The 11,154-nt window shown below is 46.9% G+C and overlaps 1 protein-coding gene across 1 annotated transcript in view; it reads right to left on the bottom strand.

The window, feature by feature from the left end:
* Window positions 1-11,154, bottom strand: part of stard9 (StAR-related lipid transfer (START) domain containing 9) — a 58,194-nt gene that overhangs the window by 22,285 nt on the left and 24,755 nt on the right. The window contains exons 4-21 of the mRNA XM_071365415.1: window positions 9,395-9,511; window positions 9,120-9,152; window positions 8,770-8,831; window positions 8,539-8,651; window positions 7,399-7,541; window positions 7,211-7,278; window positions 6,884-6,981; window positions 6,190-6,420; window positions 5,843-5,940; window positions 5,530-5,607; window positions 5,293-5,370; window positions 4,987-5,166; window positions 4,129-4,180; window positions 3,433-3,558; window positions 3,163-3,245; window positions 3,009-3,070; window positions 1,835-2,052; window positions 70-565 (exon numbers count right to left, since the gene is read on the bottom strand). Coding sequence (XP_071221516.1) covers window positions 70-565; window positions 1,835-2,052; window positions 3,009-3,070; window positions 3,163-3,245; window positions 3,433-3,558; window positions 4,129-4,180; window positions 4,987-5,166; window positions 5,293-5,370; window positions 5,530-5,607; window positions 5,843-5,940; window positions 6,190-6,420; window positions 6,884-6,981; window positions 7,211-7,278; window positions 7,399-7,541; window positions 8,539-8,651; window positions 8,770-8,831; window positions 9,120-9,152; window positions 9,395-9,511 — 2,336 coding nt within the window. The remainder of the gene's footprint in view (window positions 1-69; window positions 566-1,834; window positions 2,053-3,008; window positions 3,071-3,162; window positions 3,246-3,432; window positions 3,559-4,128; window positions 4,181-4,986; window positions 5,167-5,292; window positions 5,371-5,529; window positions 5,608-5,842; window positions 5,941-6,189; window positions 6,421-6,883; window positions 6,982-7,210; window positions 7,279-7,398; window positions 7,542-8,538; window positions 8,652-8,769; window positions 8,832-9,119; window positions 9,153-9,394; window positions 9,512-11,154) is intronic.

Genomic DNA, 11,154 nt, shown 5'->3' with positions numbered 1-11,154 from the left:
TGTGTAATTCCTTTATACTAGTCAAATATTGGCTTGAATAGATATATTAATGAGAGACTTCATACTGACCTGAAGATTGGGGTGTTTTGGGGGTACAATCGGGACAGAAGGTCTGATGAGAAAGAATGCCTGCGCAAGACAGGTTGACGTCTTCTGGAACTTGAGGAGGACCCTAGTTCAGGGGAAGCAGGGCTCTCTAGACCTGGTGGCAGGGCCTTCTCCAGCCACTGCAGTTCCCTCTTAGCCTCTAGTAGATGGCGCTTGCGAGCGATCCTCTCCAGCTGGTAGTGAAGTCTTTTGCGTCGAAATCGGCTCTCGGCGCGCCGCAAGGCGTGATGTCGTAACAGCTCCTCCTGAACAACCTTCTTCCTGTTTAGGACAACTTTAGAGGGAGGGGCCACTGTTTGACCACACCCTTCCTCAGAACCTCCCGAACCTTCCGTTAGCAGGCTGTCTAGGATGGGAGATGGAATAGGATCAGTCTGTACACCAAACTCCTGAGTTCCTCTTTCCTCTAACGTTATAGCTGCCAGACGCTGCTTCTCCTGCAGAATCCACTGCTGGACTGTAGACAGAGGAAACAAATGACATGCATGAATTAAATAAGCACTATCTGCACATACAAACTTTAACAACATATTTGTCAGATACACTCCCGTACGAATTTATTTGGACAGTGAAGCTAAAACTTTTAATTTGGCTCTATGCTTTAGCATTTTTTAAATCATATGTTTGTACAGAATGTCACCTTTTATTGAAGGTTATTTTCATACATGTCTGTTTTACCATTTAGAAATGAAAGCACTTTATGTATCTATTTCCCACATTTGAAGGTGTCATAAGTATTTTGACAAATTCACTTACACAGGTATGTGTATTAAAGTAGTCAAAAGTTGAGTATTTGGTCCCAATATTCCTAACACAAAGTCTACATCAAGCTTGTGACTCTACAAAGATGTTGGATGCATTTGCAGTTTGTTTTTGTTGTGTTTCATATTATGTTGTGCCCAATATACATTACTGGTAAATCATCTATTGTGTCATTTTGGAGTCACTTTTATTGTAAATAAGAATAGAAGATGTTTCTGAACACTTCTACATTCATGTGGATGCTACCGTGATTATGGATAATCATGAATGAATCATGAATAATGAGGAGTGAGAAAGTTAGAGGCATAAATATCCTACCCCCAAGACAAGCTAACGTCTCACCATAACCAATATTAGCATTTTGGGGGTGTATAATATTTAAAAGCCTTTCTCACTCATCATTATTCACAATTCATTCATGATTATCCGTAATCATGGTAGCATCCACATGAATGTAGAAGTGTTATGAAACTAAAACATTTGATCTTCATTTAGGAATTTAGGAATGCATTCAACCAAAATGTGTCTTCCGCATTTAACCCAGCCCCTCTGAATCAGAGATGTGCAGGTGGCTGCCTTAATCGACGTCATCGGCGCCCGGGGAACAGTTGTTGTTGGGGATTAACTGCCTTGCTCAAGGGGCAGAACGCCAGATTTTTCCACCTTGCCGGCTCGGGAATTCGAACCAGCGACGTTTAGGTTACTAGCCGAACTCTCTTAACGCTATGCTAGAGTCAAATTAAAAGTCCTAGCTTCACTATCCAACTAAATACGTAGAGGAGTGTATAATGTTCTGTGACAAAATGCAAAACATGTATCTATTTCTCTTTACATCTCTAATTTATCAAAACATGTCTCTACTGAGAGACACATAAAATCCACATTCAAGCTATTCTCTCAAAGTATACCATCAGTTATGTATTGTACTGGGCACTGGGTGACTTGACGAAGGTGTGCTACTCACTGTCAATGTGCTGTTGTCTCAGATGGGCCTGTTCGCTCTCCAGATCTCTCTCAGCCCGTCTCTGTTCAGTCTGGATCTCCTGGCGTAAACACTCCACGTACCCCCTTCGCTCCTCCACGTACTTCACCTGGTCCTCTACACACTGCTGCTTGCTGGCTGGATCCTCTCCTTCAGCCACACAGTACCCGGTCTGTCCCGGGACCACCTCTCCTCCAAGCCTGTTCACATAGACATACATACAAATAAGAGAGAAGTAGGGCCAGAACACAGACACGACCAAATACCAAATAAAAGCAGAATTCATTCCAATGGAATAGAGAGTTGAAAAAAAATCTTCATCATGCCTACACATTTTCAGTAATCTGTTCAAAGATGTTCTACAACAATCATTTTACCTCAGCGCAGTAAAGATTTCGTTAAGGACAGAGATCCCTAAAACACTGAGACCTCTGGCTCCTTGCCTAAGCAGAGTTTTAATGAGAGCTAATGTTGTTAGAGTTTAATGCAGCGTCTCTCCTGTAACCAAGCAACGGCCCAGCCTTGTCTGTAAACAACAAGCTATGATTCCACCAAGACACTGAGAAAAAAAATTGGCCCATGTTGACTCCAATGCTTCCCACAGTTGTGTTAATTGGACCATTCTTGATACATACAGGAAACTGTTTGAGCGTGAAAAACCCAGCAGCGGTGCAGTTCTTGACTCAAACCGGTGCGCCTACCATACCCCGTTCTAAGGCACTTCAATCTTTTGTCTTGCCCATTCACCCTCTGAACGGCACGCATACACAATCCATGTCTCAATTGTCTCAAGGCTTAAAAATCCTTCTTTAACCTGTCTCCGCCTCTTCATCTACACTGATTGAAGTGGATTTAACAAGTGACATCAATAAGGGATCAGAGCTTTCACCTTGGTTCACCTGGTCAGTCTATGTCACGTCTATGTACTCTCTCTCTATCGTTCTGAACACAGAAACATCCATGAAGCATTACTAGACATGTATCCTTTGTACCAGTGGTAGGTTGTACTACATAAAATACATAGAAAAGATGTATTCCGTGAGTCTACTATGAGAGCTCAGCAGAATCCTTTCAGCACGTAGTGTATTGTATTGCAGAGATGCTCCTGGCCTGTGCTTGTCAGTGGGTGCTGGTTAGTTTGTGTGTGTTCGTTTACCTGGGGTCGGAGGTTGAGGATCGAAGGTCACTGTAGCTGCAGTTCAGTGCACCCTCACTGGCCTGTCAAGAAGAGGATGTTGTTAGGTATCATCATCCCCACCACCATCACTATCATCATCATCATCATCATATTTATGCTCAGCAGTACCCACCCGTCTGCGTTCCCTCAGGACTGCAGCCTCTGCTGGGTGGTTGAAGCGGAACTTGTGAACACCTCCAATAGTGATCACTGACCCTGAGGACAGAGAGATATATACCAAAAAATGTTACACAGTTGCTGGGCCTCCAAGGGCTACTCAACACGCTCCTAGCGGCACAGCTTACTCTGGCACTGTTGTTACTGTAAACTGAAGTGTAACAAGACAGAAACTCTTTGACAAGGGATTCAGAAGAGAGTGTTTGAGAACTAGGTGAGGGCCTACCTTGGGCCAGTCTGCAGGGCTCTGTCACCTCCCTGTCGTTGACCATGCAGACACTCCCTGGCAGCGGCCTCAGGGTGACCACCCCAGACTGGTTTTCTATCTCACAGGTGGCGCCGCCCTGGAGGACTGGAGGGGAAAGACATACACTAAGGAACTCCAAAACACATTTGAGGATGCAAATGACATGTACTGCATGCACGAGATCTAACTAATACTCACGTAGGAGATATCAATATGACAGATAATAAACCGAGAGCACAGGAGATATCAATATGACAGATAATAAACAGAGAACATAGGAGATATCAATATGACAGATAATAAACAGAGAACATAGGAGATATCAATATGACAGATAATAAACAGAGAACATAGGAGATATCAATATGACAGATAATAAACCGAGAGCACAGGAGATATCAATATGACAGATAATAAACAGAGAGCATAGGAGATATCAATATGACAGATAATAAACAGAGAACATAGGAGATATCAATATGACAGATAATAAACAGAGAACATAGGAGATGTCAATATGACAGACAATAAACAGAGAACACAGGAGATATCAATATGACAGATAATAAACAGGATATATCAATATGACAGATAATAAACAGAGAACACAGGAGATATCAATATGACAGATAATAAACATTGAACACAGGAGATATCAATATGACATCAGCCTACCTATTTGTGGTTCAACCAGTTTGTCCTGAGGTCCAATCGTGGTCACCCCCTCCTACAACAGAGGGTCGTCAAGAGTTCAGGATGACAGAGGATTTAAACAGTGGACGGGGGGGAAAAAACATGTCAACAAACACACAGTTGGGTGTGCCTAAAACAAACATTTCATAACAGATCAAATTACTACCACATGACGTTCTACTACACTAAGCATGACTCTCACGGAACTCAGAGCCCTACACTTAGGCTAGCTTTCAGGGAAACAAGTATTTGTTTACCAAATGCTATCTTGTGGGATAAAAAGGCTGGGTTATGTAACTACAGTCCCACTACAGGAGCAGTATGGATTCCAAGGTGGTTTCAGCTCTTTAAATACAGGAAGTGGTATAATGATCGGACCTAAAGCCATTCTAGTCGCTGTCAGAATCAGGATGGGCGTAGGTCCCCAGAGCCCGTGCCTCACAATGGGGGGAGAAAAGGGGACAGAGTGAAAACACACCTCGTCTTAACATCGAGCAGTACAAAGAGAGAGAAGGAAGAACAGGGAGGGAGAATCTAGTAGACAAAAAAAGAGAAACATTTCAGTCAGAGAAAGAAGCAAAAGAAGAACAGTGTTGTGCAGAGGTACATGTAGAATGTGAGTTATGTGGATGTGCGTGTGTGTGTGCCTGTGCGTGTGTGTGTGCGTGTGTGTGCGTGCGCTTGTGTGCCAGCGTCCATGCATATGCACGCTCGTACCGTGAGCTGAAAGAAACTGACTCCTGTGCTGAGTACGTTCCGGTCCAGGGAAATAAGGTGTGGTACCAGGGCGTGGATGAGGATATATGTGTGTTAGTATCCGAAGGTGTGTATTATATATACCCTGAGGTGATAGAAGGTGACCCCGGTGCTGAGTACATCCCGGTCCAGTGTAATAAGGTGTGGTAACAGGGAGTGGATGAGAAAACCAGCCCGGTCTCTGTTGATATCCACACTGTACTGTTCCAACAGCTCCTTCTTGTCCCGCCAGCTCTCTGACCAGTCCTTCGTCAGCTGATCCACCTGGAGGAAGGAAGATTAGGGTCAGGCAGAGCGGAGAAGCGTCAGGAGCATAGATTGTATAAAAAGGACAAGATGTGTTAATATTTACTATTAAAAGTGGAAAGTCTGAGAGATGAGCCTCTCTACCTTTAGTTCGTTCTGTAACACCATGTCAGACAGACTGCCGTCTCGCTCATCGCTCAGAGAAGGGCTGGGATTCCGCTGCTGTGAAGGAATTACCAGACATTTTGGTCAATGTTACAAGACAAAGGCAGTAGTAACCTAGAATTGAAATAACTTCAAATCGTTTTTTCCCCCAAAAAACACAGCCTGCGCAGGCGATTATAATTCCTAGTGAAAACCCCGATCCCGTGGAACCAGTACCATCTTGAAGCTGAGCAGCATGCTCTTCAGCCTGTCAATCTCCTCACGTAGCTCTCTGATCAACCTCACACTGGCATCCTGTCGAGAGACGAGACATGATCCTTTACGATACTCAAGACACCAGCACAACCAAACACAAGGCAAACGGCACCAATAATACTGTAGCCCCAACCGGTACTCAAACCCAGGTCCCTACGACTGTCAGTCCGACACCTCTATCGTTACGTCGAGAGGTCATAACCTCTCGACAAGGTTCACTAGGTGGTGGACTAGAGGTCGCGGCAGCGTTCGACAGAATGCTCAGAACACTCGCCTCGTTGACGCGCGGCTTGTTGACGATGTTCCTGGCGTGAGCAGCGTAGCGCAGGGTGCTGAGAGTCTCGTTGTAGCTTCTGCAGGACGGGGACACGGCTGCAAGACACAGGCAGGGGGGTCAGATTTATTGTTGGAATAATAACTCTACAATACCCTCATTACAACCACTGCCTGGACTCATCCAGCAACAACTATCTATACTACAGCACTGATAAAGACAAACGATTGCCCATCTTACATTGCTAAATGACGAAATCATAAGTGCAACAAAAAAAATGTGATCACTATTTCCGCTCCCACTAGTTGACGCAAATGTGCAATGCAATGCCAATATTCCTCACTCACTGGCGATCATGATGGTCTTGGAGTTTCCTCCCAGGCTGTCTTTGAGGAGCCATGTGAGGACAGAGTCCCTGTAGGGGATGAAGCAGTGTCTTCTCCCTCCTCCTCCTCCTCCTCCTCCACCACCTCCCCCAGACAGAGAGCTGGTGTGGCTGCCCACAGTGCTGCCGGCATCGCCCTCGCTGGCCACGCTGTTGATGCTCTGACAACTACTGGACATCTGGGAGTTCTGGGCTGGAAAGGGGACAGACGCAGTTCAAGTGTTATGTTTATTGGAGAGAAACGCACACAGGGGAGACAAGGGGAGAGTTAGGTTAGAGAGACAGAGAAAGAGAAAGGACAGGGACAGAGACAGAAAATAGGGACAGAGACAGGGACAATGAGAGGGAAGGACAAGAGACAAGGACAGGGAGAGATACAGGTACAGGGGGGGGGGGATTGGGTTAGGAGTAGGGTTGTCTCACTTGGCCAGTCTTACAGAACAGAACAGAAGTAGGGCACTGGGTCAGCTACGTGAGGCACACTGCTGTATGTAGAGCACATCATCTACAAATATCAGCCTGTATGAATAAAAAATGTGCATGTATGTATAGTATGATCTGTGTACTGTAAGCTAAGTGGGTTCTGACACGGAGATGGTAGAACACAGATAGAAAAGGCAGTACTTCAACAATAAAAAGTCCCGTTTAATATTTACCCAGAGCAGAGATGACGATACCCAGGGTCACCAGGGATTTGTTGATGTTGGATCCCTCAGTGAGTCGGTCTCTGCAGTAGTGGGGGTCTGCCCTCTCACTGTCAGGCAGCACAACAACAACACACTGAACGTCACACATTCCAGAGAAACGCAACGCTGGAAATGGTACCTAGCGAAAAGCTATCGTGGGATAAAATGGGTCAGTGAACCCACAGTCATGGCAGAAGCGGTCCACTAGGAGGCAGCTTGCTCACGGATACTGAGACCTGTATGTGGGATGATTAGGCATCTGGGAATAAGCAGGGCTAAGCTCCTCAACAAACTCACCTGCCAGCCAGGTCTACCAGGTGGATCTTGCTGACAATCTCTGAGGGAAGGTTATTCTCCAGAATAGCCTGTACGGGGACGAATAAACAGACTGGAATAACTACTGTGACTGACGCATTGGCAGGGTCGTGACCTGGGCGAGTGAATCTAAGCGCTGGGATGGGATTGACGCCGGGTTGAGACCTCACCTGGGTGTACTGGATGGTGAAGATGGCATGGGATCTGCTGCTGGCATCGTGGATGTGTGTTGCCGCGGTGATGCGGTTGGCGATGCCCTCCTCCAATAGCTCCACCGCCTGTTTGTAGTCAGACACTACGTGCTGGGACAGGTCTGTGGAGAGGACAGATGAACAGACAGACAGAAAGCAGTTATCAATACCAGCTAAAAATATGCAGAATCATATCAAGCAGAGTAATCATGTTTAATTGAACAACATTGTCTGAGTTGGCAGTGAGGTGCGATTAGGAAGTGATGAGGGACTATATCACTACAGTGTGGTTCAGCTGAATCACGTTTGGCGTCTCGCACAGCCACAAAAAAACACTCCAATATCTTTTAACTTCCCAAATGATGACGTAACATCCTCCTGTTTCTGCAGTAAACGTAGAAGTCAGTGGTGAGGAAAACATTTGTGCACGCTTCTCAGACCAAGAGACTCAATGGTGGTAAAGGGGTTGGGGGAACCAGATAGAGAAAGAGAGAGGGACTCTGGAGAACCAAACATTAGAATGTGGTCTGTGTGTAGAGTAGGACAATGTGCTTCTTGCTGCCACCAGGAAGTGACATCCCTTCCTGTGATGCTCGGGGAGTTCTCCTGATACAGACAATGAGTGGATGTTGGGCTTGAAGGAATAGAGGGAAGAAGGGGAGACAGAGAGAAAGAGAGAGAAGGGGAAGTGATGAGAGAAAAAAGAGAGAGTGAGAGAGTAAGAAAGAGAGAGAGAGAGAGGCAGAGAGAACGAGAGAGGCAAGGGGAGAGAGAGAGCGAGGGAGGGAGAGAAAAAGAGAGTGCAAAGTGCAGAGCCTGGGTTCAAGCCGCGATTGCAACTCTGTTAATAATCAAAGTTGAGTCCTGAACAAAAGACTAGAAGACCAAGAGGACCACAACATCCCACTAAGACTGACCTCTAAAAAAAGCATGCAAACCTTTATCATTATACTGCTCATAACAGCTACACAACATATCCACTGAGTTGGTGAGTGAGTCCTGTCCTGCACAAACGCATTCCTCCCCACACATTGGATCGGTGTAAATTTGGACTTAATGGGTATTGTATCTACCATCCACTGCTGCTTCATGTAGTAGACACTTGTTCGGCCCCCTCACCTTGTACGTAGGGTCCCTTCTCAGGGTGCTCCCTAACCCGTAGGGAGGCTTTCTTCTTCTGCTCTCTGCCTCGCAGCAGGTCACGGACACGCTCATTATAGATCTCCAGGAAGCTGCGGGTGAAGGAGAGTATAAACTGACACGACACCTTGATACCAATGTGCACTCACTGATAGCTGGAGTCAGACGATCACTCAAGGAGAAGTAGGCAAACACACAGCCCCCTCTTACCTGATCTCAACCCTGCTGGAGTTTTGTCCTTCAGGGAAGGTGGCGTCAGATCTGAACAGCCCCTGGAGGGAAAAGATAAACAATCAAATCAAACGCCCTCAATCTGGTGCTGAATCGTTTTATGTAATCCACAGAGCAAAAATAGTACAGCGCTCCTGTGAATAACTTAAATGAACATCTTTTTATTGCCGCGTGAAGATTTCGGGTATGAGCCCTTGTTCAGCGTGCATAGGAGGAAACGTTACGACAACTATACAGGTCCTGGAGATACCAGACAGGTAGAACAGGTCAACGGCCAGAACACTACCTCACGAGACCCTCTCGACTGAATTATGGGACCGTTTCCTTACCTGACAAATCCTGGGGGTCAGTCCCATGGAGTCCTGAGAGGAGAAGAGGAGGAGAACGCGAGGGAGGAAAAGAGAAGAATCAGAAGAGAAGAGTGCCTCCAAATCAAATCAAATCCCTGTGCCTCCTTTCATCACACGGCAGAGAACGCCAACAGGGATTTTCCAGATCATATGATAGGTAACACCGTCCTTACGACACATTATAAGTGCGTCGTAATGCATTATACCTGCCTAAAGTCAAGTGTTACCATGTGACAGTTATAACCCTTCCTCACCTGCGTGCCCATCATGGTGTAGGTCTTGCCAGTGCCAGTCTGCCCGTAGGCAAACAGACAGACGTTGTAGCCCTCTGACGCCCCGGCCAGCACCGACACCCCCAGGTCCTGGAACACCTACAGGAGAGCACACAAACGCACAACTAGCAGGAAGAAAAGACGACATAGTGCCGGGCGACAAGACGACAACAGACAAGCAGTGTTTTCTTAAATTCGACGCGTAAAGGCGACTGTTAAAGGGCGGAGGTATGGGGCGAGAGCAGTTAGCGTCCCCGGTGTGATACATTGTGTCACGGAGTGTTTCTATAGCTGTGTTCAGACTAGCCAGACACAACGCTGAGGAACCCAGCCAGTGGCCTCGGTTGTTGCTCTCCTGCAGAGGTGTTCGTCTAGGAAGCAGAGCCAGGGAGGTAGCTAAGGAGAACAGAGTCAGGAGGTCAGCTAATACTGAGAGCAAACACCCTGCTAGAGCTAGGAGGAGGGCCGGGAGGCTGGGTGGCAGGGCGGATAGGTGGGGGAGTTGAAAGCGAGTCGCCGAGCAGGAAAATAAACCTCCCGAAAGAGGCGTGGAGCTCAGAGCGCAGTGTTCCTGAGGAGGTCCCATACCTATAGCCACAGAGCCAGTATGGGCACATTGTTTTCCTTCCTCCCCTCGGCCACGGAGAGATCAGAGAGAGGGGGTTGAAGCAGTACCCGCTGCCCAGGCCTGAGGACATGCTTGACCCCCTGCAGCCCAGCCAGCAGGCCCAGACCCAGGTAAACACACCAGCAGCAGCAGGAACTTGATCCAGAGCCAGACCCCAGACACAGCACATTCTCCTTCATAACCATAACACACGGGATCAGGGAGGGGGCCCAGACCCACTGAGAGTCTAGGGAACATTGAGACGGCGTGAGGGGAGGAATGCTCCGCCACTGCTCCCCCAGCACAAACGATCCCACAGGTTTCAACACAGTTCTACTCCTCCCTTAGAAGCTCTCAGCCAACAGAACGACCAACAGAACTGGAGCTATACGTTACTGGAGCTATGCGTTACACAAACCCAGAGAAAAGCCCTCAAATGTACACAAAGAGCAGGACGATGTTTTGGTTGGATAAAGCCCTCAACGACCAGGACGATGTTTTGGTTGGATAAAGCCCTCAACGACCAGGACGATGTTTTGGTTGGATAAAGCCCTCAACGACCAGGACAATGTTTTGGTTGGATAAAGCCCTCAACGACCAGGACGATGTTTTGGTTGGATAAAGCCCTCAACGACCAGGACAATGTTTTGGTTGGATAAAGCCCTCAACGACCAGGACGATGTTTTGGTTGGATAAAGCCCTCAACGACCAGGACGATGTTTTGGTTGGATAAAGCCCTCAACGACCAGGATGATGTTTTGGTTGGATAAAGCCCTCAACGACCAGGATGATGTTTTGGTTGGATAAAGCCCTCAACGACCAGGATGATGTTTTGGTTGGATAAAGCCCTCAACGACCAGGACAATGTTTTGGTTGGATGACTGGATGCCCCTTTTAATATTTTATGAAAGACCACGTAAAGACCCTCCAATAAGATTCGCATAATAACCAAACGGTTAGTTTCAACATTTGTTTCCGTCAGTAAAGAGGGTCAATATTGACTAGAGAGGTGTAGTCAGCCAGTCAGCCAGTCAGCCAGTCAGTCAGTCAGCCAGACAGAGCACATGGAGAACAGCACAGAGGACACCAGTAGTTTTATGTCTTAACTGCCGTTGACCACAGGCCAACACAGAAA

The sequence above is a fragment of the Salvelinus alpinus genome, chromosome 25, assembly GCF_045679555.1.
Source record: "Salvelinus alpinus chromosome 25, SLU_Salpinus.1, whole genome shotgun sequence".
Lineage (NCBI taxonomy): Eukaryota > Metazoa > Chordata > Actinopteri > Salmoniformes > Salmonidae > Salvelinus > Salvelinus alpinus.
This window is presented reverse-complemented; position numbering and strand designations above follow the sequence as displayed.